The 25,134-nt window shown below is 36.2% G+C and overlaps 1 protein-coding gene and 1 non-coding gene across 4 annotated transcripts in view; both read right to left on the bottom strand.

Annotated features, from left to right (window-relative positions):
* ROCK1 (Rho associated coiled-coil containing protein kinase 1) overlaps positions 1 to 25,134 on the bottom strand; it is a 118,964-nt gene that overhangs the window by 56,589 nt on the left and 37,241 nt on the right. For all 3 annotated transcript variants that reach the window (XM_043444541.1, XM_043444542.1, XM_043444543.1), the window contains 6 exons: positions 9,399 to 9,499; positions 8,739 to 8,876; positions 5,577 to 5,752; positions 4,692 to 4,776; positions 3,259 to 3,403; positions 2,805 to 2,943 (listed from right to left, as the gene is read on the bottom strand). In XM_043444541.1, the coding sequence (XP_043300476.1) occupies positions 2,805 to 2,943; positions 3,259 to 3,403; positions 4,692 to 4,776; positions 5,577 to 5,752; positions 8,739 to 8,876; positions 9,399 to 9,499 (784 nt within the window). The remainder of the gene's footprint in view (positions 1 to 2,804; positions 2,944 to 3,258; positions 3,404 to 4,691; positions 4,777 to 5,576; positions 5,753 to 8,738; positions 8,877 to 9,398; positions 9,500 to 25,134) is intronic.
* LOC122425949 lies at positions 15,405 to 15,511 on the bottom strand. Its single transcript, XR_006265091.1, has one exon. It is a non-coding gene; the product is annotated as a U6 spliceosomal RNA (small nuclear RNA).

The following is a 25,134-nucleotide window of genomic DNA, read 5'->3' as shown; positions in this document are numbered from 1 at the left end:
AGTTTACAAAAACTCCAAAAGATATTTTAAATATAAAATTTCCATTTTATCCTCTAGTAAATATTTCTGACCAAACACCAATGACAACTAATTCTTGACCCTCCTACAAAATTGAGAACTTTATAGACTATGCCAAAGCCTTTGACTGGTGGATCACAATAAACTGTGGAAAATTCTGAAAGAGATGGGAATACCAGACCACCTGACCTGCCTCTTGAGAAATCTGTATGCAGGTCAGGAAGCAACAGTTAGAACTGGACATGGAACAACAGACTGGTTCCAAATAGGAAAAGGAGGACGTCAAGTCTGTATATTGTCAACCTCCTTATTTAATTTATGTAGAGTACATCATGAGGAATGCTGGGTTGGAGGAAGCACAAGCTGGAATCAAGATTGCCAGGAGAAATATCAATAACCTCAGATATGCACATGACACCACCCTTATGGCAGAAAGTGAAGAAGAACTAAAGAGCCTCTTGATGAAAGTGAAAGAGGAGAGTGAAAAAGTTGGCTTAAAGCTCAACATTCAGAAAACTAAGATCATGGCATCCAGTCCCATCACTTCATGGCAAATAGATGGAGAAACAGTGGAAACAGTGGCTGACTTTATTTTTCTGGGTTCCATAATCACTGCAGATAGTGATTGCAGCCATGAAATTAAAAGATGCTTACTCCTTGGAAGGAAAGCTATGACCAACCTAGACAGTATATTAAAAAGCAGAGACAGTACTTTGTCAACAAAGGTCCATCTAGTCAAGGCTATGGTTTTACCAGTGGTCATGTATGGATGTGAGAGTTGGACCCTAAAGAAAGCTGAGTGCCGAAGAACTGACGCTTTTGAACTGTGGTGCTGGAGAAGACTCTTGAGAGTCACTTGAACAGCAAGGAGATCCAACCAGTCCATTCTAAAGGAGATCAGTCCTGGGTGTTCATTGGTAGGACTGATGTTGAAGCTGAAACTCCAATACTCTGGCCACCTGATGCAAAGACCTGACTCATTTGAAAAGACCCTGATGCTGGGAAAGATTGAGTGCAGGAGGAGAAGAGGACGACAGAGGATGAGATGTTTGGATGGCATCAATGACTCAATGGACATGGGTCTGGGTGGACTCCGGGAGTTGGTGATGGACAGGGAGGCCTGGTGTGCTGCAGTTCATGAGGTCGCAAAGAGTCAGACATGACTGAGCGACTGAACTGAACTAAATGGGACAAGCTACTGATCCTCGGCCTCTTCAGTAGGCACAGAAAAAAAGCATTTTAAAATGTGCCTTTAGTTGAGTAGGAAAGAGGAACTCAGCACTGTGTGCTTTAGCAGAGCACTTGTAAACAACAAAAATCCCAAACTTTTTCATGCGTTAAAAGAGAAATTGCTTTAGATATAAGAAGACACTTTTAATGACTTTCACTGACTCTCTCAGACTGGATTAGGGAACCTCTCCATGGTTCTTTGGCACATGATACTTGAGAGTACTTATCTCTGTACAGTAAGTATCTCACCTGCTTGTCTGCTTCCCACAAAGGGCTAGGACATAGTAGAGAAGAGGCTGTGCACCTTGTTCAATTCTATACCCCAGCATGATTTTTATATTAGACTACATTCATACAGTGCTTATATTAAAATAAAGAAATTTCAAAAACTATCATGTTTCAGGTTCTAAAGGACATACTGAAGGAGAATAAATTAACTTTAATTAAAGTGAATCTGAAATTGAAACACATTTAAAGGTACAAAGCCCCTCTAGTACTTAAATTAACCATAAACAACCTTAAACCCTAAATGTAATCTTAGTAAGTCAACTGGTTCATATTTAAATTTTAGAAGTAAATGACAAGGATATATATATATCTATTTATATATATAAAATAGGCCATTCCTGTTTCTAAGACCCTTACATGCATTTACATTTATAAAAAATGATTGCTGAACCTAGAAGACCATGTCAATGAAGGAAGGAGGTAGGAAATACTAATACTTTTTTTGTATAGCTCTGCACTATCTCTTTAATTTCAAAAAGTATATGCCAGATATAATTAAATCTTTTTCCCAGCTTTACTGAAGTATAACTGGCAAATAAAATTTTAAGATATTTAGCTTACAATCTGACAATTTTATATTCATACATATACACTGTGAAAGGATTCTCCCAACAAGCTAATTATCACATCAATCACTACACATATTTACTTTTCCTGTTTCGGCTGTGGGCAAGAACATTTAAGTTCTAGCCTCTCAACAAATTTCAACTACACAATACAGTATTAAATGGCATCAACTGGAAGACGCATCATTATTTTTCTATCACTAGGGGAAAAAAAATGCCCTCAGTTAAATTAGTACATGCCATTGATCTTAAGATGCACTCTAATCATAGAAATTTTAACATGTCTCTTTAAAAAAACTAAAACCCTCAGGGAATTCCCTTTCACTGCCTGGGTTCAATCCCTGGTTGGGGAACTAAGAGTCCACAAGCCCATGCAGCATGGCCAAAAGAACAACAACAAAACCAGATTCAATAAAATATACTATCATCTTTATACTTAAGTTAAATTTTAACAATGAAAAAAATTACAATCTGATCTAGTCATCAGAAAAGAATCTTTTACTATCCCAATTTCTTAGGTAAGGTAATTGAGATCCAGAAAAATCAGAAAATTATATCAGGTTTCACTGTCATGAATGATTTGAAGAATGGTTAACATTTTAATTTCAATAGTGCAAATAAAGGAGCTCAGAAAGAGACCTTAAAAACTGAGCAGCAAAATCAAAGTTTCCTTGAATAGTGTTCCATGTTAAAATTATTTACCTGTCAGTAAGGAAGGCACAAATAAGATTTTTTGCTTCTTTTGATATGTCATTATCATCAGGGAAGGTAAGAGAATTTTTATGGTTCATAATTTTACTGTAAGTTCCAACTAGAGAATCTGCATAAAACGGTGTATCACCTGACAAATTGACAGGGAAAACAAAAGCAAATTAAGATATATTTAGAGAAATAAGCTTCAAAGGAAAAGTCAATGTTACTGCTTAATGATAATTAACTATGCATAAATTAAAAACATACACCAAATACATAAAAAGAAGTAACACATCAAGTTTGTCAAAACACACAAAGTATGTGTGTTTGGATCAGAGCTTGGATCAATCTGTTTTCTACTAACAAAATCAACATTGCTTACTTAATATTTTATCAGAAGAAGCCAAATCTAAGTATGGAGATGAACAACTGTTAGAGGTACATAAAATTCTCCTTTACTCACCTACAAGCATTTCATATAAAAATACCCCAACTGACCACCAATCACATTCTCGTCCATAATAACCATCGCCACCTTGAGATTTTAATACTTCAGGGGAAATATAATCAGGTGTTCCAACTGCTGTATCACATCGTACCATGCCTTCCTAAATAGAGGTCAAATTTTCAATTAGGATATAAATGTAAAGTGTCAATTATTCAACACAAGTTTTTTCTTAATATAACCTGTAGAACTCTAAGTCTTTATAAAAAGATCATATTAAAACCTAATGCAAACTTGTCAAAAAGTAATACATAGCTTAATCCTATATACATATTATGTACATATATATTCATGTGTATACATGTTTACAGATACTTCTACTTTGTAATAACATTCACTAGAAAGACATAGTGCATTTATTAATTATTTCCCACTTATTATTCTTTTATTATTACACCATTTATTATTCCCCCAGTTGAAACAATAAGATGATCTCAACTTCAGAGAACAAGTATGTAAGTCAAGGCAAATATGTTGAGAAACTGACAACAAATCACTCGATAACATTAATACATAAAAGGTGATTTAATTGTTTTTTACTAAAATAGTCATTCAATTTAACTATACTTGAAATAGAGAAAAAAACATTAAGAAGCGACTGTACACATATAAAACAGGAAGGCAAATGCATGGGAAAAGGGCATAATAGCGTTAAGCCCACTGATCTCCGTTTACTATACATTTTAAACATCTCTCCAAATAAAAACAAAACTATATATACCTGTTACTTACTGTAGCTGGTATTAATGCAAGAGAATTATAAATGTTTACACAAAAGTTCTCACATAGGGCTTTCCTCCTAACCAGTAAATTTCCTTTGGAAATAAATACAACTTTCCGGTTATTCTTCTATGATAAGTTTCAAAGAATATAAACTGTTTCAACTGAAAATAAAGCAGCATACTTGCTACTTCAGCCATGTACATGTTATTTATTATATAAACAGTGAGCATGGATATCTTTTATGACCGACTCCCAAAATAAGTAGTAAGATCTTTTCATGTTTAATAGAAGGCTAAGTAAGACACTAAAAAATACATGTATTACTGAAATCCAGTTTTTATGAAAGTCGCATTTTAACACTGGCATTAGTACTTAGTGCCATTTAAACTAAGCCCATTTCTAGTTAAAATAGTGGACATTACAGAGTTATTTTAAAAGATTCAGTAAATCTGGCAATCCACACTTCCCCTAAATAGGGGAAAAAATAAAGTACTTACAAGTTACAAACACAACAGCGAAACCATGGCATTTTAGTACAACAAATAAGACAGGGCACATCAATTCTGTACATGGCCAGATACGGTTAGTAATTCTTAAATTCTTAAAACACTTTGTAAAAAGCATCGGTCTTGAATTAGCAAAACTAAATTAAAATCTAATTATTTAACCTTATTCATCTTCATACAAGTACCAAAATCTGCTAACTTCAAATGTCCAGATTTATCCAGCAGCATGTTATCAGGCTTCACATCTCTGAAGAGGGAAAAAAAAATAGAGTATCTCTGAAACAGGTCATAAATTGATAAAAATGATATGAGGCAATGATTTTAGGTAAGATATCCTCACTCAGTTTAGGTAAGACCACCTTTAAACTATATGTGCTGTCTCTCCACATCTATAAACTGAACTTCATCAGGGAGACTCTCTCATATGTTATGTCTCAGAAGAAGACATATAATATTCCTTTTGAAGCAGAGTTTGATTCTTCCAAGAGGAAAATCAAGTCATTTGAGAGAGAATAACTATAAAAAATGTAACATTCAAACATAAAAAGTAACTGAAACACACAAGATAGATAAATACATAAATAACCCTAGAAGAGGGTCTTAAGTCACTTGCATTTTTGTATCCCTGGCACTGAGCACAGCAAGTACACAGAGAATTCAACTGGTGTTTGTAAAACAAATTAAACTACCCTTCTAACAAATAAATATGATCTATTCACTAATCAAAAGCAAATTAATTTGAATATAAAAATTAAAAGCATTTAATACCCTGGAAGATACCTTAAAAAAATAGCTTATACATTTTACTTTTCAGGACACTATATAAAAGCCTTATAATCAAATTAAGAAATATTAAAAGAGTATATTTATATTAACACTAAACTGAAATGTCAGAACTACAAATTTCAAAGTTTTAAATCCTGAAATACCACTTATGTCATATGGAAGAATAGGTGGACTCAGAGTGGGATGTGTTAACCAAATAAAGTACTTAGTTTTAGCTTCTCTCTTTGACAAATGAGAAATTTTAAACATTTTTATCTTTACCTATGGATAAAACCCATGGAGTGGATTGCATCCAATGCAAGAACTACTTCTGCAGTATAGAATCGGGCCCATTTTTCAGGCACATCATAGTTGCTCATTAAGTTTACAAGATCTCCACCAGGCATGTATTCCATTACCATGTAGAGATAACGATCATCTTGGAATGCATAAAATAGCTACACAAATACAGAAGAACAAAGAAATTCATTAAGATTAAGCAAAACTGTTTCATTTAAGAATTGTCAAAAATAAAATAATCAAATGCAGTAGTTGTAAGCACTGTTTTTAAAAAGGAAATAAATACAAACATAAATAGCACAAAGAACTTTGCATATGTCAAGGAATTATTAACTGGTTGTTTCTGAGGAGCTGGAGACTTTTTTCTCTACATTTTTTATACTAATTAAATTACTTATACTGAGAATTTTTTAAAATTATAACAGTTTCAATAAAGGATATACAATTCTTCTAAGCAAAGATATATTGTAGTTCTAATTTAAATTGTGCATAGTGGGGTTTAATGTTAAATTTATATTGATATCACAATTTTCCAGTAGTCTAATAATTACGCTTTAGTTTTAATTGTCTCTGACTAGCTGTGTGACTAGGCAATTACATAACCTCTCAAATTATCTGTGATTATATCCTTTTTGGGAGACTATATGGAACTGTGCTGGGACTATACCATATTTGACTTTTACACCTGCTGCCCAGTCTGCATCTAGATGCCTGGCAGTTGGCAAGTACTTAATGAATGTTCAATGAACAAAAGCACAAATTTAATCTATAAATTGAGGATGTAGCTAATGGGGATTAACTGCCTCTCCAGGTTGTTAAAAAGAGATTAGAGAATACTGAAAGCACTTTCTACAACAGGTGCTCAGTAAACAACTGCAGTCAGGAGGAGGAACAGCCAACAGAGAAGCAGGAAGAGGGCAACAGAGTCAAAGCAGGAAGGGGAAGGTCCATCAATATCAAATTGGCAATAGTATCAGGCAGAAATATATTATACGCCCAGGGTTGAAGTTAAGAGGAAAGCAAATTTACAAAAGAACACTCTTTTTTTCTTTTTTGGCCATGACATGCGGCTTGTGGGATCTTAGTACCCTGATTAGGCATCAAACTGGGGCCCAGGGCATTGAAAACCCCAAATCCAAACCACTGGACCACCAGGGAGAATACAAAAGGACATTTTAAGTAAACATGGTAAGATTAGAATAGAACTAAAATAAATGAAATAAGCCCTAGAGAAAAATTATAAATTATAAATAATTTATCTAGGCAGTTATATCTTTAAATTCTTTTTGTATTTCATTTTTTTCAACGGCATTTAACGATTTTAACTATGGATTTAGTAACTTTAGTTATTTTAGTTATGGATTTAGTAATTTATGGGCTTCCCTGGTAGCTCAGCTGGTAAAGAATTTGCCTGCAATGCAGGAGACCCTGGTTTGATCCCTGGGTCAGGAAGATCCCCTGGAAAAGGGAATGGCTACCCACTCCAGTATTATGGCCTGGAGAGTTCTTTGGACAGAGGAGCCTGGCAGGCTACAGTACATCGGGTTGCGAAGAGTCAGACATGACTGAGTGATTTTCACTTTCACTTAGTAACTTTAATTATAAAATATATTTAGAGGGAAGGATAAGAAACTAAGTGGTGTCTCATGACTATCCCAGGTTAACATGTACAGTGAATCACTCGGAGACCATAATTAAAAAAACATTGCTGATTTGGTGGCAGTTTCCCTATTTACAGACAATGTATCAAGAAAAAATAAAGCTTCAAATTCACAAGTTGTAAATTTAACCTTAAACATTTATGTGATGTTTTAAACTTTTTACACATTGAACATTCCCCATATCAGTGGTTCTCAACCAGAAAGGGAAACTGTTGGTGTCGCACAGCCCCCACCCACCCACTCTCCCCAACACACCACAATGTCCGAACATAATTTTAGTTGCTAATAGCTGGTGTGTGGGGTGGGGAGGGCTGCTACTGGGAGGACCTGGGCAGAAGTCAGGGATGCTGTTACAAACCCTATATAAGGCACAGGACAGCCCCCAGCAGCAAAACATCACATGGCTGAAAGGAAAAGGAGAGTTAGTCGCACAGTCGTGTCCAACTCTTTGCGATCCCGTGGACTGTAGCCTGCCAAGTCCTCCGTCCATGGAATTCTCCAGGCAAGAGTACTGGAGTGGGTTGCCATTCCCTTCTTCAGGGGATCTTCCTGACCCAGGGCTCGAACCTGGGTCTCCTGCATTGCAGGCAGATTCTTTACCAACTGAGCTACTAGGGAAGCCCTTATATGGCTGAAAATGTCAACAATACCGAGGCTGACAGACCCTGCTCTATATAGCCGATACAAACAAGAACAGACATTTCAAGTATAAAAAGCCTTATTATGCAAATCTTAAACATATTTCATATTTTTTATACCAATTACTATTATGCTTATTTAGGACAGTTTTCATTACATAGTATAAATAAAGAAGATACAGAATTCATGCTAGGATTTCAGAAATGATCTAGCTTAGTAGTTTTACTCCATTTTTTAAACCAGAAAATCTTATCCCCCTCACATGAAATCTTAGTAAGAATCCCAATATATAAGACACATAAAATATGCAGCTGCTCTAATTGAAGCAGCAAGAGAAAACCCAGAATGATAACCTACCCAAAAAACTGCTTGCTCCCATGACTCCAAATGAGGTACCTATTCAGTTGAAAATAACCAATCTAAGTCAACTTGCACATTTTTGAGCAATGAAACTGAGGCTCAACATTGGAAATAACCTGGCCACAACTTCAGGTAGGCCTGTGGCAGTCAAGACCAGGACTTACAATTACTAACTTTCTGGTGTATTTTTCTGTCCACTGAAAAACCTGAAGCCAATACAATATTATTTGGAGGCCTAGCTTAACTTTTTTTCCTTCCTTTCTCCCATTTTCTTCCATTCCATAAAATGAGAGACAAATATTTACTTCCTTCCTAGAGATGGTTCAATAACATTAAATTTTATGATTTTGAAAATGACATATTAGATACTTTTATAACTGCCAATAAATTCTCTCTTACTGTTCACTAAAAAACAAAGTCAGCTTCTCAGATATGTTAGGTTACAAACCAGTACAACAACAATGAAACAACAGCAAAAGCATACCTGAACAACCCAAGGACTGTTAGCAAAAGCCATGATGTCCCTTTCTTCCCAGAAAAAAGCAGAATCAGATCTCTTAATCATTTCAAATTTGCTGAGGAGCTTCATAGCGTATACCTTCCTGGTGGATTTATGCCTTACCTTTGAAAATGGAAAATAATGAATCTTTCATTAACATTTAAAGATCAGTGTCTCCACAAACAATTTACTAAATAATCTAACATTATTGTCTTGCTGTTTTAACGTCTCTTCTGAATTACCCCAGTAAGATCACGTTAAGATTTTAAATACCATAAGTAATGTTAGAAAAAAAAACTTTATTCCCTATATTATGGCATCCATCCCCTTCTCCACTCTGCTATGGATGCTACTTCCTGTTTAAAAACTTACTATGCCACAGCATTTTAGATGGAGTAGTATCAGGAGTAAAGGCTTCTCTTTTGATGCTTGAAACCTCTTCTCTACCCCTGAATGCTTGGGGAAAATATTTCACACTACTGCTGAATGAGACTCTAGGCTTTCATATTGGTAGGCAAGAAAGTCTAGAGCAATTTAAAGCAAGACTTCTATAAAATCAATACTTTTCCAAAACATCATATGTTAAACAAACAAGTGGATTTTTTAATTTTAAAAAGATTTTTTAATCTCATTAAAATAACCTACCAATTGAACTTCTCCAAATGCACCTCTACCAATCACCTTCACTACTTCATAATCTTCAGCTTTCATTCGTAAATCTCTAATTTTATTTATTGTGTCTTTATCTGTATGAAAAGAGAAAGTTTATAATTTTAAATCACTGAAGCAGTATAACTAAAACTGCTTATTTAACATTCAAGTTCTTGAGAAACAACAAAAAACAAAGATATGCATTAAAAATTATTTGATACAGGTAAAATATGAAGTTGTAAAAGAGAAAAATGCTCAATGTGCTTAGAACTGTTTTCAACAAATTCTGAAAAAGAAAAAAAAAACAAATTCTGAAATGACTTCACTCTAGCTGTTAAATAATTTTATTAAAATTTGACCAGAATGTTTTTTAAAAAAAAAACAAACATTATACCACACATATACTGAGGATAATTAGTTAATTTAGTTCCTGGTATTTTTTAAGTATATATCAACTTTGAACCAAGGGGCCACAGGTAAACATTTTAGATTAATTAAACAAATCTTCTTTTTATCAAGTCAGTTTTGATCATCCTTTTAAAAAGATATAATTTAAAATATCAAAGGTAAAATAAACATGCTAAAGAATCACATACTTATTACATTTCTCTATTTGAATGGAGACTTTAACTTAAAACACACAGTGGGAATCTGCAATTATTTATATAAACCTGTCACACTACAACTACAATAATTTAAAATCCCCACTGGGTAGATATTCTAATTCCTAATTTGGTCATAGATTAAAATAGGGCTATTTTAATCCACACGGGTCAACACTGGCATGAGATTACATAGAAAAGCTCCACATTTCAGAGTTGTACAAAATACAGGGCAGCTGTTAAACTTAAGTTCTAGTTACTAATAAAAGCTGCATATAATATCTTGTCTTTCTTTTGAAATGCACAATTTAAACTCGTGTTTGTATACCTTATGGACTATAAACACATGCAACAGAGAGTAAACTTTCACATAGGAATAATATAAGTACATTTAATTTTAGATCAAATATCTGTTGCAAATGTATCAGCAAGATATAAACAATAATCAATTTACTGCAGAAACATTTATGTTAACCATGCAGTCTCTATAGTAATCACTGTAGATATAGAAATGTAACTTTAAAAATATAGTCTCTGCTTTTATGCATTTCAAATGAAACAGAAACAAATAATAATACCAAAAAATGCAAAAAAGGGAAATAAAGCACAAGCACAGAGTTTGTGGAATACCAAGGATGACACCTAACCTAAGCCTGCCTGAGAGGGAGATGGCGAGAAAAGGCTTTCTGGAGGTGACAGAACCTGAAACAAGTCTTAAGAATTAAAAAAAAAAAGAAAAGGAGTAGCAGTTAGCTAGTTGGGAAAAAGAAAAGAGAGACTAACAGGCAGATCAACAAAAAATATTTTTCACATTAAAATTTAAAAGCAGTACAATATGAAAACAGATAAAAGCATTCTGCTTCAAGGGGATCGTGGTGGTGGCTGGTAGCAGAGGAATTATTTTGTACACCTCTCTACCACAGCCCTGAAGAGTCCTGTGGGGTCTGCTGGGAACTAGAACCACCACCTGAAAACCACCACTCTGTGTGGGAAGCCATGAAAAGAAAGAAGGCATAGAAACAATATAGTCAAATTTACATTTCAGCTACTCCAAAGACTATGTAAAAGATAAAATTCAATAAAGGCAAGGCTGGGGGCGGGGGCGGATAGAATTTTAAGAATACTGTAATACTTTAGATGAGAAATAATGAAGTCATGAACCAGATAATGAGTTATATGATAGCCTATGGAGTTGAGAAAGATCCCTGGCTCTGGTTATACGAGGTTTAGAGCCATAAACAGGATATTAAGTCTGTAGTTTTGGGCCCTGAAAATATGTCTGCTGCAAATTTATGTGGAAGTAGAGATTTCACTGCTTCTTTTAATTTCTGACAGCACAACTTACAAAGCTGCTCAACATTACTTGTGATTCAGACAATATTAGTTGTCAAAATGACTTCATTACATCTCAGTTTTGCAAAGAAGTGCTGTTTTGCCTTGTAATTTTAGGTTAAAGCAAAAACTGATGTCCAAAGTCAGTGTTCAATGGTAATTCAATGACAGTTGGGAGTGGTTCTCTTCATCAAGAAAAATCTTCATTTTGGTCAGTTCTTCCTACCACGCAAAATCCCACAGACTGGGTGGCTTAAACAGACATTAATTTTCTCCTGGTTCTAGAGACTCAAAGGCCAAGATCAGGGGCCAGGGAGTTTGGTTTCTGGTGAGATTTCTCTTTCTGGCTTGCTGGCAGCCAGCATCTCTGTGAGCTCACAGGACATCTTGTGTGCTGTGCAGGTGAGGACACTAACCCTGTCACCAATCCCATTTTATCAGAGTCCCACCTTTATGATCTCATTCAACCTGAACTGCCTCTTGTTTGACCCTATCTCCAAATACAGTTACACCGAGGAGCGAGGGATTCGACAGACAGATTTGGGAGGTACACAAATCCATAAACAATCACAATGAAATGTTACCACTGCTAAGACACTGACTTGCTGCATGCAAAGATAAATGGACATATTCAGCTTCAATTACTGTCAAAAATGTACAGAACTGTTAATGTTTAAGTCCACAAGACTGAATAAGGTTTACCACTGATACTGTGGTTCAGTAACACATGATAGATCCAAATACTTTCCAAAAAGTACTTGCTGACGTATAATACAAACTGCAGGCTTTAAATTTTAAACATCTTGTGTTTTCACAAGATCTGTTAGTTCAACTAAGCCATTTCCTGCACCGCACACAATTTTAACTACCACCCTGGTCACACGTCTCAGCAGACCCCACTTCAAGTCGTACTTAGTGTTTCCTCAACTATCTTGCCTGTACTTGTTCCACGCAGACTATACACAGAGTTAACCTCTTTTTTCTTTAGTCACTTCAAACTCAGCACTGATCGCTCAAATAAGTAAGAGTCAAGGAAAATCACTCAAAATTATCTTGCTTTTACACTGTCTATCGCTGCTGTTCCCAACAGTCTTGACGCTTTGAGCAACTACTGTTCTTGCCAAGAAGCTAACAATCTTAAGGAAGTTACTCTTTCTATACACATTTGCTCTGCTGCTGCAAACACTCATGATCGATCATCAAACAGCTCTGTGTGGCTAACAAATAAGCCACTTGTAAACTTACATAAGGTTGTAACATCATTTTCTTCCTTTATTTTGTAAAGAAAATTCTGCTGTGATGGGATGTTCTCTTTTAAATTTTCCGGGCTTTTCTTACTGTTACTTTCCTGTGAGTTGGGAACGTTATGGTGAGTGCTCGTTCTGCTCCTGTCAATGCCCACTGCACCCTTTCAGCACAGCCACAGTGTCACTGTGTAGGAACACAACGCTTCACCCTCTAACTTGAAGAAATAATCCACACTTCACTGTGGTGCAAAGTAACAACATTCAAGTTCACTTTTCTTTTCCTTTTTTGTTCTGACATGATGGGCATGCACCACCGACAATGGGGAAAAAAATAAAATGCTATGGTATGGTGATACACGTGAGTTATAACTGCAGCACTGTGATCTACAGTACGCTGAGCAATGGTGTGAAGCAGTAAAGACGCCGCGTATGATTTCTGTCACTACTCAACTTTCCAACTTGTCCTGTAGCAGAAAAGTAATCACAGACAATATAGAAAAGAATGAGCAAAGCTATGTCCCAATAAAACTTTACTTACGGACGCTGAAATCCATATAATTTTCATGCATCGTGAAATATTACTAATCTTTTGACGTTCTATAAATTATTTTTAAAAATATAAAAACCATTCATAGCTCATAAGACATCCAAAAACAGATGGTAGGCCAGATTTGGCCTGTGGGCTGTAGCTTGCCAACCCCGGCTCCGATGGAAACCCAGCTCGCCTGACTCCACTTTCCCATCAGCTCTACACTGGTGCCCTTTACCCTCCACGTGCTCACCCTCCAGTGGCCCTGGAAGCGGGACAGGGGAACCCCACTGCCATCCCTACACACTCACCCAGTTTTGCTTTTCATGTTTACAAGGTTATATCTCCCACTACCTCTTACTGTCACTGTAATCTACTCACCCCCAGCTCATCACATCTCACTGCTAGGTAATTCTGGTTTCTGGTTTACTAACCTTCTCTCCAGTATTCTCCTAATTCTTCAGGATTTTAATACACCCATAGATGATACTTCTAATAACCTGGCCTCTCAATACTTTTAACTTCTCTCTTCCAAGGAACTTGTCCTCCACTTTATCTCAGCCGCTCATTTCCACATACTAGATTTTATCAATATCAGTAATTACAGTCCTCCCTTCATTTCAAATCCTACACTCTCTAAGCACTCGCTCAACTTTCCTGCTCACTCCCTCCAACAACTCAACCCCAACAATCCCCAGCTCACCAAGATCTCCCAACCCACTAACCCTATCTGGTTTTACTGTACCTCACTACACTGAAAGGTTCTCTTTCTTATCTACCCAGCTTAAATTACACAATCAAGTATTATAATTACTCACTTGCATACACCTTTAATGCCTTGGCTCTTTTCTGCCTCATTATAGTTTGGCAAAACCATAATTTCAGCTAAATCTAACTCTATAGCTAACTCAATGTCAGCACCCATGTAGTTGAATACGTCTGGATAAATACATAAAATCATACTGACAGATCCCACTTTAAATCCATAATCGCAAACATAAAGCGTGCCCTTAATTCTGCTTGGCAATCATACATTTCTTTAGTATATTCACTCTTCCACTCTACTAGAGACCATAATTCACATTTTCTTTTCTCTTTTCAAACCTCCCACTGATTCTTGTTCATAGTTAATGACTGTGTTGGCTACCACCCTGAAATGATGAAAAGAAAACTGTCATAGACTTACCATTAAATAGATATATTTATATTATATATTCATATTCAACTACCAGCATGTGCCCTCATATATTTGGTTTCTTCACTTTTACTATTTGAGAAAACTGCTCTCTCACACCAATCCCTCTACCAGTGATGTCATCCTCACCAGCTCGAGGACACTGATCCAGCAATTCTCCCCTCTTTCTGCTGTGTCACTAGCTTTCCCCTTCCTAACTGGATCATATCATGCCATTTTCACTCCCATCTTAAACAAACAAACCTCCTGACACCATTTCTCTCACTAGCTACTGCCCCATTACTCAACCCCACTATGGCAAAATTCCTGAAAAGCTGTCTGTACTCTGTCTAAATCCTTCAGCTAAAATCCTTTTGGGGTAGTCTTTGGCCATTACCTTTCTATCAAAATTGCTGGTCAGGGAGTTCCCTGGTGGTCTAGCAGCTAGGATTCAATGCTTACACTGCCAGGGCCCAGGTTCAATCTCTAGTTGGAGAACTGAGATCCCACAAGCTGCACAGTGTGGTCAAAATTAAAAACAACAAAAAAGCCAGAATAAAACTGCAAGTCACAGGTGACCACCATGTTGCTAAATTCCCAGTCTTCATCTTGATATATCAGTAGCTTCTGACAGTCTGATGACCCCTGCTATACTTACTCGACTTCCAGGGTACTACATTCCTACAACAGTACTAAGGATAATCTTTTTCCAACATCAAATGATTTCTTCTCAGCTGCTTTTACTGGTTCCTCCTCTTCTCCCAGATTTCTTCTTCCCTTTTTTTTTTTTTTTTAATTTTTTTCATTTATTTTTATTAGTTGGAGGTTAATTACTTTACAATATTGTAGTGGTTTTTGTCATACATTGACATGAATCAGCCATGGATTTACATGTATTCCCCATCCCGATCCCCCCTCCCACCTCCCTCTCTACCTGATCCCTCTGGGTCTTCCCAATGCACCAGGCCCAAGCACTTGTCTCACGCATCCAATCTGGGCTGCTGATCTGTTTCACCCTAGATAATATACATGTTTCAATGCTGTTCTCTCGAAACATCCCACCCTCGCCTTCTCCCACAGAGTCCAAAAGTCTGTTCTGTACATCTGTGTCTCTTTAAAAATACGGAACGCTTCATGAATTTGCGTGTCATCCTTGCACAGGGGCCATGCTAATCTTCTCTGTATCGTTCCAATTTTAGTATATGTGCTGCTGAAGTGAGCACTCCCAGATTTCTTAACACTAAATCTTCTCAAGGCTCAGTCTTTCATGATGCATTCTTCTGTGTTTACACTCATTTATTTGGTAGACTTTTAAAAAGCACTGACACATCAACAACTCCCAATTTTTTTTCTTCAGTTCAGACCTCTCTCTGAAACTTAAGATTTAAATATTCAATTGCTTATACAATATATCCACCTAGTTAACAGACATCTCAAATTTAATGTATCTGACTCAAGAGGTGTTCTCACTTCAAAACTCTATCTAGGATTTCAACATGTCAGCTGATGGGTCAGTTTTGTTTGGGGCAAAAACCTAGGGGCATTCTTGACTCCTGTTTTATCTTTTACTCCACATGCTATCTGGCTGACTCTGCTTTTGAAATGTATCTGGAACCTAACTTCTCACCCTCTACACTGCTACCATGCTGGCCCAAGCACCATTATGTCTTCTTTGGACTACTACAATCTCTTCTAAACTGTAATCATTTCTTAACTGATTTCTGGTGTCTAACCCTGTCTCTCAACAGTCTGTTCTTAACACGGGGCAGTACTGTTACAACACAAGTCAGATCATGTCACTCCTCTGCTCAGAACCCTCTAATGTCTTGCCATCTTACCCAGAGCAAAAGTCAAAAATCTTACGATGGCCTACAAGACTCTACATGACCTACGCTCCCCATTTCCTTCATTCTCTGACTACTATTCTCATTCCTACTATTCTCTCCCTTGCTTAACCCTCTCCAGCTCCAATGGCTTCCTTGCTGCTGTCCAAACATGCCAGGTACACTTCTTATGGCCTTTGCACTGGCTGTTCCTCTGTATGCCATTTTCTATCCTTAAACATCCACATGGCTAACCCTCTCAACTCCTTCAATTCTTTTCTCAAATACCACCTTTGAGTGAACCCTATCCCAGTAACTGTACCTAAAACTGCAGAATTCTTAGAACTCCCAAGCCCATTTTCCCCAAAGTAAACATTAATCTGTTTCTTATGAAATTTAATACTAGCAAAATTATAAAACTGCTAAGCCCTTATTACTTCTAAGACCAATAAGCAGGAATGTGTGACCACCAGATCCTTTTAACAATTTGTGATTGTCAGCTGTGTTGAGCCAGGTGATGCTGGCAGAAAGCTAAAATTCAGAGAAGTATGAATTCAGAGTGGAGAAGGAAATGGCAACCCACTCCAGTATTCTTGCCTAGAGAATCCTGCAGATGGAGAAGCCTGGTGGGCTGCTGTCCATAGGGTCGCACAGAGTTGGACACGACTGAAGCAATTTAGTGTCCATGCATGTATTGGAGAAGGAAATGGTAACCCACTCCTGTATTCTTGCCTGGAGAATCCCAGAGACAGGGGGGCCTGCTTGGCTGCCGTCTATGGGGTCGCACAGAGTCGGACATGACTGAAGCGACTTAGCAGCAGCAGCAGCATAAATTCAGAGAAGCACGGGTAGCAAGGATGAAATGGGCAAACTGAGTCACAAGAAAACACTAAGTTCTGACAGGCCACGAATTAGCTAATCACCTCTAAATAAACACAAGTCATCAAAAGAGAGCGCAGCAAGATTGAAAATTTATAGTTTCAGAGTTATGAAAAATTAAATATTTCAATCACATACAATCTCTCAAACTTTCTAGAAAGCAAACAGATGGTTTTTCTTTAGAGTATTTTTTTAAAAAATCATACTTTATACACAATAAATTTTACTTCTAGGAATACATATACGTACAACAGAGTATTATAAAACATTTAAATTGTGTTACTGAAAAATAATTACGTAGAATGTTGTTCAACATATGATGTTAAGCAGAGATTAAACTGCATGTGGTATATGAACTCAATTTTCTAAAAACATAAATATATACTGGTATATATATATAGACAGAAAAAAGCCAGAAGGGAATATACCAAAATAATAACTGCAGTAGTTTCCAAGTATGGTGGGATTAGAGATTATTTTATTCTTCACATTTTCCATTTACTTCAAGTTTTCTATGATTCTGTTGCTTTCTAATGAGAAAAAGATATATTTTGCCTAGTTTAGGGTCCTCAATTATAAAGTACATCATATTTTACGTATCACTATAGATTGTAAGACATCCCTAATTATTTAAAAAATGTTTTAAGAAAATGTCAGAATAAAGTATGGCAATAAAGGCTGTGTACAATGCACTATTTGTCCAGTATACTGCCACACGTTGCATAAAGAAATCCAGTACACCTTGCAAACTTCTAGAGTAGTCACACAGCAGTCCTAATAAGCTCTAAAATGATCTAAAACATATCTAGAAAATCTACAATGTAAGATTCAATTCCCTAAATCCTGATTTTGTTTCAATACAACAGTTTATAATAATAATAAGTTATTCTATGCCCAAATGTTCAAATAGGATTCAAGCTCCAGGAAGATGGGCCATGTTTTGCCAGTGTGCACACAGATGTAAACACACATAAGAGTAATCTAGTTTGAGAAACAGATGAACAAAAATCAAAACCAAACCCCAAACTCCTCAACACAGCGTAAGATGGCTGTTAGATCTCATTCTCCCATCTTTTATTTCTAGATACTCTCAACAATGCTCTGGCAATGCCCAGTTACTTGCAATTTCCACACAGAGATGCTGCTTCACATCTCCAGTCCTTTGCAGATGTTGATCACCCATCTAAAATGACTAGCCCCACTTTATTTGAGCAAGTCACTACCAAGCAAGATCTAATTCTTTATCCATCTTCTCCTCAACCATTCCTGATCCCCTCAGTCTGGGGGGGGGGGCAGTGGTGTCTGGTGTGTGTGTGTGTGTGTGTGTGTGTTTTGAGCAAGTCGCTACCAAGATCTAATTCTTTATCCATCTTCTCCTCAACCATTCCTGATCCCCTCAGTCTGGGAGGGGGGGGGGGGGCGGTGGTGTCTGGTGTGTGTGTGTGTGTGTGTGTGTGTGTGTTTTGAGCAAGTCGCTACCAAGATCTAATTCTTTATCCATCTCCTCCTCAGCCATTCCTGATCCCCTCAAACTGATAGGCTGCCTACTGCGCACACGCCATGTGTGCCCCCCTCCCCAACCCTTTGCAACTCGACGGTGTGTGTGTGTGTGTCTCTGTGTGTGAGTGTACATGTCCATCCCCAACTCTCTGCAACACCATGGACTGTGTGTGGCGCGCCAGGCTCCTCTGTCCATGGAATTCAGCAGGCTAACATACCCTGCTCCAGGGGAATCTTCCTGACCCAGGGATCAAATCCGTGTCTCCTGTACCTCCTGCACTGACAGGCAGATTCTTTACCACTGCATCCTGCCTTCCTCCACTGGGACACCGCTATTTCTCTATTGTTTCATCTGTCAACATGGCCTGGGGTTGTTTGTATTTCTTCTGTTAGATTGTATGTTATCATTTCCTGAAGGGTAGAGACCACACTTCATTCATGAATATGTCCTTGATGTATGCATGTGCTCAGTGATACTTATTGAAACATATGATGACATTATTTACAAATGGCCACACTCACTCACTGCTCTTATCTGCTCAGGAACAACGTATATGTTCAGGCACATACATTTACTCCAAAATAATAAAAGTATATTAAAAAAATCAATTAATATTTTTTATAATATTAAAAAATCAATCTTGGGTTTCTCAAAATGTTAAACAGAATTTATATGACTTGAGAATTCTATATTCAGGCATCTACCCAAGAGAAATGAAAATGTATGCCCACGTAAAAACCTGTGCACATTCACAGCAGCATTTATTCATAATATCCCAAAAGCAGGAAACAATCCAAATGTTCATCGACTGATGCATGGATAGATAAAATGTGGCATTATCTATAAATGGGGTATTATTTGGCAATCTGAAAGAATGAAATACATGCTACACAACATAGATGAACCCTGAAGAGATCATGCTAAGTCTAAATATTCAGTCATAAAGGATCACATACTGTACGATTCCAGCTATAGGAAATATCCATACTGGCAAATCTATACAGTCAATCCCCAGGGTTGGGGAACTTGGAGAGAAATGGGAAGTGACTGCTAAAGGGTATGGGTATGGGGTTTCTTTATGAGATGATAAAATGTTCAAAATGTAACTGAAGTAATGACTGCACATTATAAATGCAGACAAAAACCAATGAACCGTACACTTTAAATGGATGAATCTTCAGTACATAAATTATATATCAATAAAGTAGTTTTTAAAAAAATCAATCTTGGGTTTGGCAATGATTTTTACAAGCAATAACAAAAGCACAATCCATAGGAGAAATAAATGATAAATTAGAGCTTGTTAAAATCAAAAACAGTTGCTCTGTAAGATAGTATGTAGTCTTCTGAGTCTGGAGATGTAGCTTATTGACTCTCCTCCACACTAAGCATCGACTGGACTGGAGATCAGATTCCAAAGAATCAAGTACGAAAAGGAAAAATGTAACTTTCCAAGGGAGAAGCCTGGCAGACACTATCTTAAAACAAGTGATAAAGGTGAATATTATCACTAACAAATCAGGATGATATCACATATATCAAATATAACGTGATGAGAAGCACATGTCATCTCTGTGGTACCCATCCTCAAAACCCATAACCCCTGTGGAATTATGAGAAAACACTGGACAAAACTAAGCTGAGGAAAGTTCTACAAGATACTTTATCAATAATCTTCAAAACTGTCAAGGTCATAAAAATAAACAAGGAAAGCTTGAGAACTCTGACAGACTGGAGAGGACTACGGAAAAATGGCAACTAAATACAATGCTATATGCTAGACTGGATTCTGGAACCAAAAAAAAAAAGGAGATGAGTGCAAAAACTGATATCTAAGTATGCAGTTAATAGTAATAGGCCAACTTTAATTTCTTAGTTTTGTCAATGTACCATGGCTACATAAGATGCTAACATTACAGAAAGCTGGATGAAAGGCAGCTTCAGGATACTCTGTACTATTTTTGCAACATTTCCATGAGTTTATTCCAAGATAAATAATTTATTTTAAAACTAAATAAAGAGAATATTTAACATTTGTGTATGAAAATCTGATTTAGTAATATTTTACTTGTAATAACTTCAAACAAGATCGTGTAATACCCTAAGTTAGACTGCATACTACATTCAATTTTATGGCTCCACTAAAAAATTCTGACTTTTATACCACTTTCTGTTATAAAACTGCATTTTGGCAATACATATACCAAAATGCAAGCTGGATGCAACTTTTGACTCAGAAATTCCTGGAATTTACTCCAAAGAAAGGAAGAGCAAGTATACCAAGTTGTATGTACAAAAATGTTAATTACGGCCTTAAGTAGTGAAAAACTGGGAGGAACCTGAGAACCACTTATTATAGAAACAGTTTTTAAAATCATGGCACATTTATTCATCAGACTATGTGTATTCATTTAAAAATATGTGTTATCCATACTCATTGGCATAAAAAGACACTCTACAATGTGCTTTTTCACTGAACAAGCTATGGATAGCTGACAGAAATGTCCTACTGATTTACATTTGGGCTATTCTAACTTTTTGCCCAAATGACAACATAATCTATTGATATTCCAAAGTATTTGCAGACCTGATTTTGCCAGATACATTTAAGTATTAGGTTATGCTCATTAAGAGTATTAGTTTTAAAATATACTGTCTAACTTCTCTCCAATATAGCTCACCAATCCTAGATATTATTATCTTTCTTCCTCAGATTGCTGGGGGTTAAGGGTGTTCTTATTTTAACCTACATTTCTTGACATATTAATGCATTTGTTCATCTATTAACTGCTCATTGGTCATTTTTATTTTTTTTCCTTTATACTACATTTTCAGTTACTTTGTCCACTTTTATAGTTTCTGTTTTTCCTATGGACTGGAAGGATCTCTTCAAACATTAGGAATATAATTGTTTTACATATGTTGTCATTTTTTCCAGTTTTCTTTATATATATAAAGTTTTGAAATGACAAAATCTGTCAATGTTTGCTTTACAGTTTCTAGCCCTGTTATCTTGCTTCAAAAAAACATTAAAAAGTCATTCTCTACTAGGAGATTATACACATAATACTTAAAATTTCATCTAGTACTTTTTCGTCTTTACATCAGTTCAAGCTGTAGAGACAATTTCATTTTCCCTGCAGATACCACTTAGTAAGCAGAAAAGTATCATGATTTTAACAAGTTTAAAAAATAAGTATTTTAAATTTTGAAGCAAGCCTGAGTAATGAAATATTAAGACTTTAAGATGGGGGAAAGAGGAACAAACTTTGTGATGATCATCACTGCCTGTTTACATACATATAAATATCTAATTAAGTGTATAATCATGAAATGTTGTTTCGGGAAGGAATTTAAGTAGCCACTACAGAAAAGAGAAACTCCATTAAAATACTCTACAGTAGGTTACTAAACATAATTACTTGGAAAAATAAACACTTGGGATACAATCTTTTTACAATGATACATGTAATTTAGCCTTTAGTGCAGTGATTTAATACAATAACAGAACCTTTTGAAAGGGGATACCTCACTGTAGTTTTGATTTGCATTTCTCTAATAATCCGTGATGTTGAGCACCTTTCCATGTGCTTTTTGGCCCTCTGTATGTCTCCTTTGGAGAAATGTCTATTTAGGTCTCTGTCCATTTTTTGATTGGGTTGTTTCTTGATATTTTTGGAAATTAATCCCTTGTCCTTAGCAGTGTTTGCAAATATTTCTTCCCAGTCCATAGGCTGTCCTTTTGTTTTAAGGTTTCCTTTGCCATGCAAAAGCTTTTAAGTTTAATTAGGCCCCATTTTATTCATTTTTTAAATTTCCATTAATCTAGGAAGCAAAAAATCCAAAAAATTAATTATTGCTGTGATTTATGTCAAAGAATGTTCTGCCTATGTTTTCCTCTAAGAGTTTTATATTATCTGGTCTTACATTTAGGTCTTTAATCCATTTTCAGTTAATTTTTTTATATGGTATTAGAGAATGTTCTGCAGTCCCGTTTTCCCAGCACCACTTACTGCAGAGACTGTCTTTTCTCCATTGTATATTCTTGCCTCCTTTGTCGCAGACTAATTTACCATAATTGCACAGGTCTCTTTCTGGGCTTCCCACACTGTCCCACTGATCCCTGTCTGTGTCATACCAGGCCACACTGCTCTGACTCGTCTAACTCTGTCATATAGTCTGGAGTCAAGGAGCTTGGTTCCTCCACTCTACTCTTTCTCAAGCTTGCTTTGGCTATTCAGGGTCTTTTGTGCTTCCACACAAGTTTAAAATATTTTGTACTAGGTCTCTGAAAAATACTGATCCATAAATTGCCTTGGGTAGGATGGTCATTTTAACAATGCTGATTCTTCCAATACAAGAACACAATATATTTTTCCATTCTGCTTGTGTCATCTTCAACTACTTTCATCAGTGCCTTAGAGTTTTCAGAGTACAGGTCCTTTGCTTGCAGGTTTATTCCTAAGTATTTTATTTTTTTTGATGCTATGGTAAATGGGAGTGTTTCCTTAATTTTTCTTTCTGATATTTCACTTTTAGTGTATAGAAATACAATAGATTTCTGTATATTAATTTTGTATCCAGCAACTTAATTCATTGATGAATTCTAGTAGTTTTCTGGTAGCATCTTCAGGATTTTCTATGTATAGCACAATGTCATTCGCAAACAGTGACAGCTTTACTTTTTTCCAAATTTGGATTCCTTTTAACACTTTTCTTCTCTGACTGCTGTGGCTACGAGTTCCAAAACTATGTTGAACAGAAATGGCCAAGAGTGAGCAGCCTTGTCTCGTTACTCATCTCAGAAGAAATGCATTCAGATTTACACCATTAAGTATGATGTTAAGGTCTAGTCATACATAGCCTTTATTATGTTGAGGTATGTTCCTTCTATGCCCACTTTGAAGGGCTTTTATTACAAGTGGATATTGAATTTTATCAAAAGTTTTCTCTATACCTATTGAGATGATCAGATGCTTTTTACTCTTCAATTTGTTAATGTGGTGTATCACACTGATTGATTTCCAGATATTGCAGTATCTTTGCATTCCTGGAATGAGTCCCACTTGATCATGGTATAACATCTTTTTACTTCATTGCTAGAATTGGTTTGCTAGTATTTCGCTGAGCATTTTTGCATCTACATTCACCAGTGATAGTGGCTATGATTTTCTTTTTCTGTGATATCTTTCTCTGGTTTTGGTATCAGGGTGATCGTGGCCTCACAGAGTGGGTTTGGAAGCATTCCTTCCTCTGCAAAATTTTGGAATAGTTTTAGAAGGATAGGTATTAATTGGTCTACAAATGTTTTGCAGAATTCACCTGGGAAGCCACCTTGTCCTGGACTTTTGTTTGTTGGGAGTTTTTAAATTACTGATTAAATTTCAGTGCTGGTAACTGGTCTATTTGTATTTTCTATTTCTTCCTGGTTCAGTCTTGAAAGATTGTGCCTTTCTAAGAATTTGTCCATTTCTTCTGGGTTGTCCATTTTACTGGTATACAGTTGCTCATGAAAAGTGAAAGTGAAAGTCACTCACTTGTGTCCAACTCTTTTGAGACCCCATGGACTATACAGTACATAGAATTCTCTAGGCCAAAGTACTGGAGTGGTTAGCCTTTCCCTTCTCCAGGGGATCTTCCCAACCTAGGGATCGAACCCAGGTCTCCTGCATGACAGGCAGATTCTTTACCAGCTGAGCCACAAGGGAAGTCCAAGGATACTGGAGTGGGTAGCCTATCCCTTCTCCAGGGGGTCTTCCCAACCCAGGAATTAAACTGAGGTCTCCTACACTGCAGGGGGATTCTTTACCAACTGAGCTATCAGGAAAGCCCACAGTAATCTCTTAAGATTCTTCGTACTTCTGTGGTGTTGGTTTTATCTTCTCCTTTTTCATTTCTGATTGATTTGGGCCCTCTCCGTTTTTTTCTTAATGAGTCTAGCTAAAGGTTTATCAATTTTGTTTATCTTTTCAAAGAGTCAGCTTTTAGTTTCACAGATCTTTTCTATTGTTTTTCAGTTTCTATTTTTGCTCTGATCTTTGTTTCTTTAATTCTACTAACTTTAGGTTTTGTTTGTTCTTCTTTCTCTAGTTGCTTTAGGCATAAAGTGAGGTTGTTTATTTGAGATTTTTCTTGTTTCCTGAGATAAGCTTGTATAGCTGTAAACTTCCCTTGCTGGGTTTATTTTTTTAATCCAAACAAATTCTCTATCATATTTTTACTTTCAGGTTCATGGATTTTTTTTCATACATACAACCATCTCCATTACATTCTTGTAGACTGATAAGATTTGTTTAATAAGTATGTTTTCTAAAAGATTCATATAATTATGAATCTTATACCCCAAAATCTCTGTTAAATTCATATGGTTTACAAACACAGACAGCCAAAAATTACTGTTTTCAAATCTGCCCCTCCTCCTCCTTCCATTGCATGCCTCCCCCAAAATATGTTTCTTCAAAAATGTGACTGACTAAAAAAAAAAAAAAAAGTGACTGTCACCAAGATAGTTTGATTTAATCTGGATATCTTTCTAACCCCTACTTTAAAAGTTCACCTTAAAATCTTTATCAGTTTTGTGAAGCTGATATTTTCTTTGTAGTCCTCATTATTGAGATACTATAGTTTAGAGTCCAGAGAAACA

Source organism: Cervus canadensis, chromosome 23, assembly GCF_019320065.1.
Source record: "Cervus canadensis isolate Bull #8, Minnesota chromosome 23, ASM1932006v1, whole genome shotgun sequence".
Classification (NCBI taxonomy): Eukaryota; Metazoa; Chordata; class Mammalia; order Artiodactyla; family Cervidae; genus Cervus; species Cervus canadensis.
Note: the sequence above shows the minus strand (reverse complement) of the source record. Positions and strands in the feature narration are given on the sequence as shown.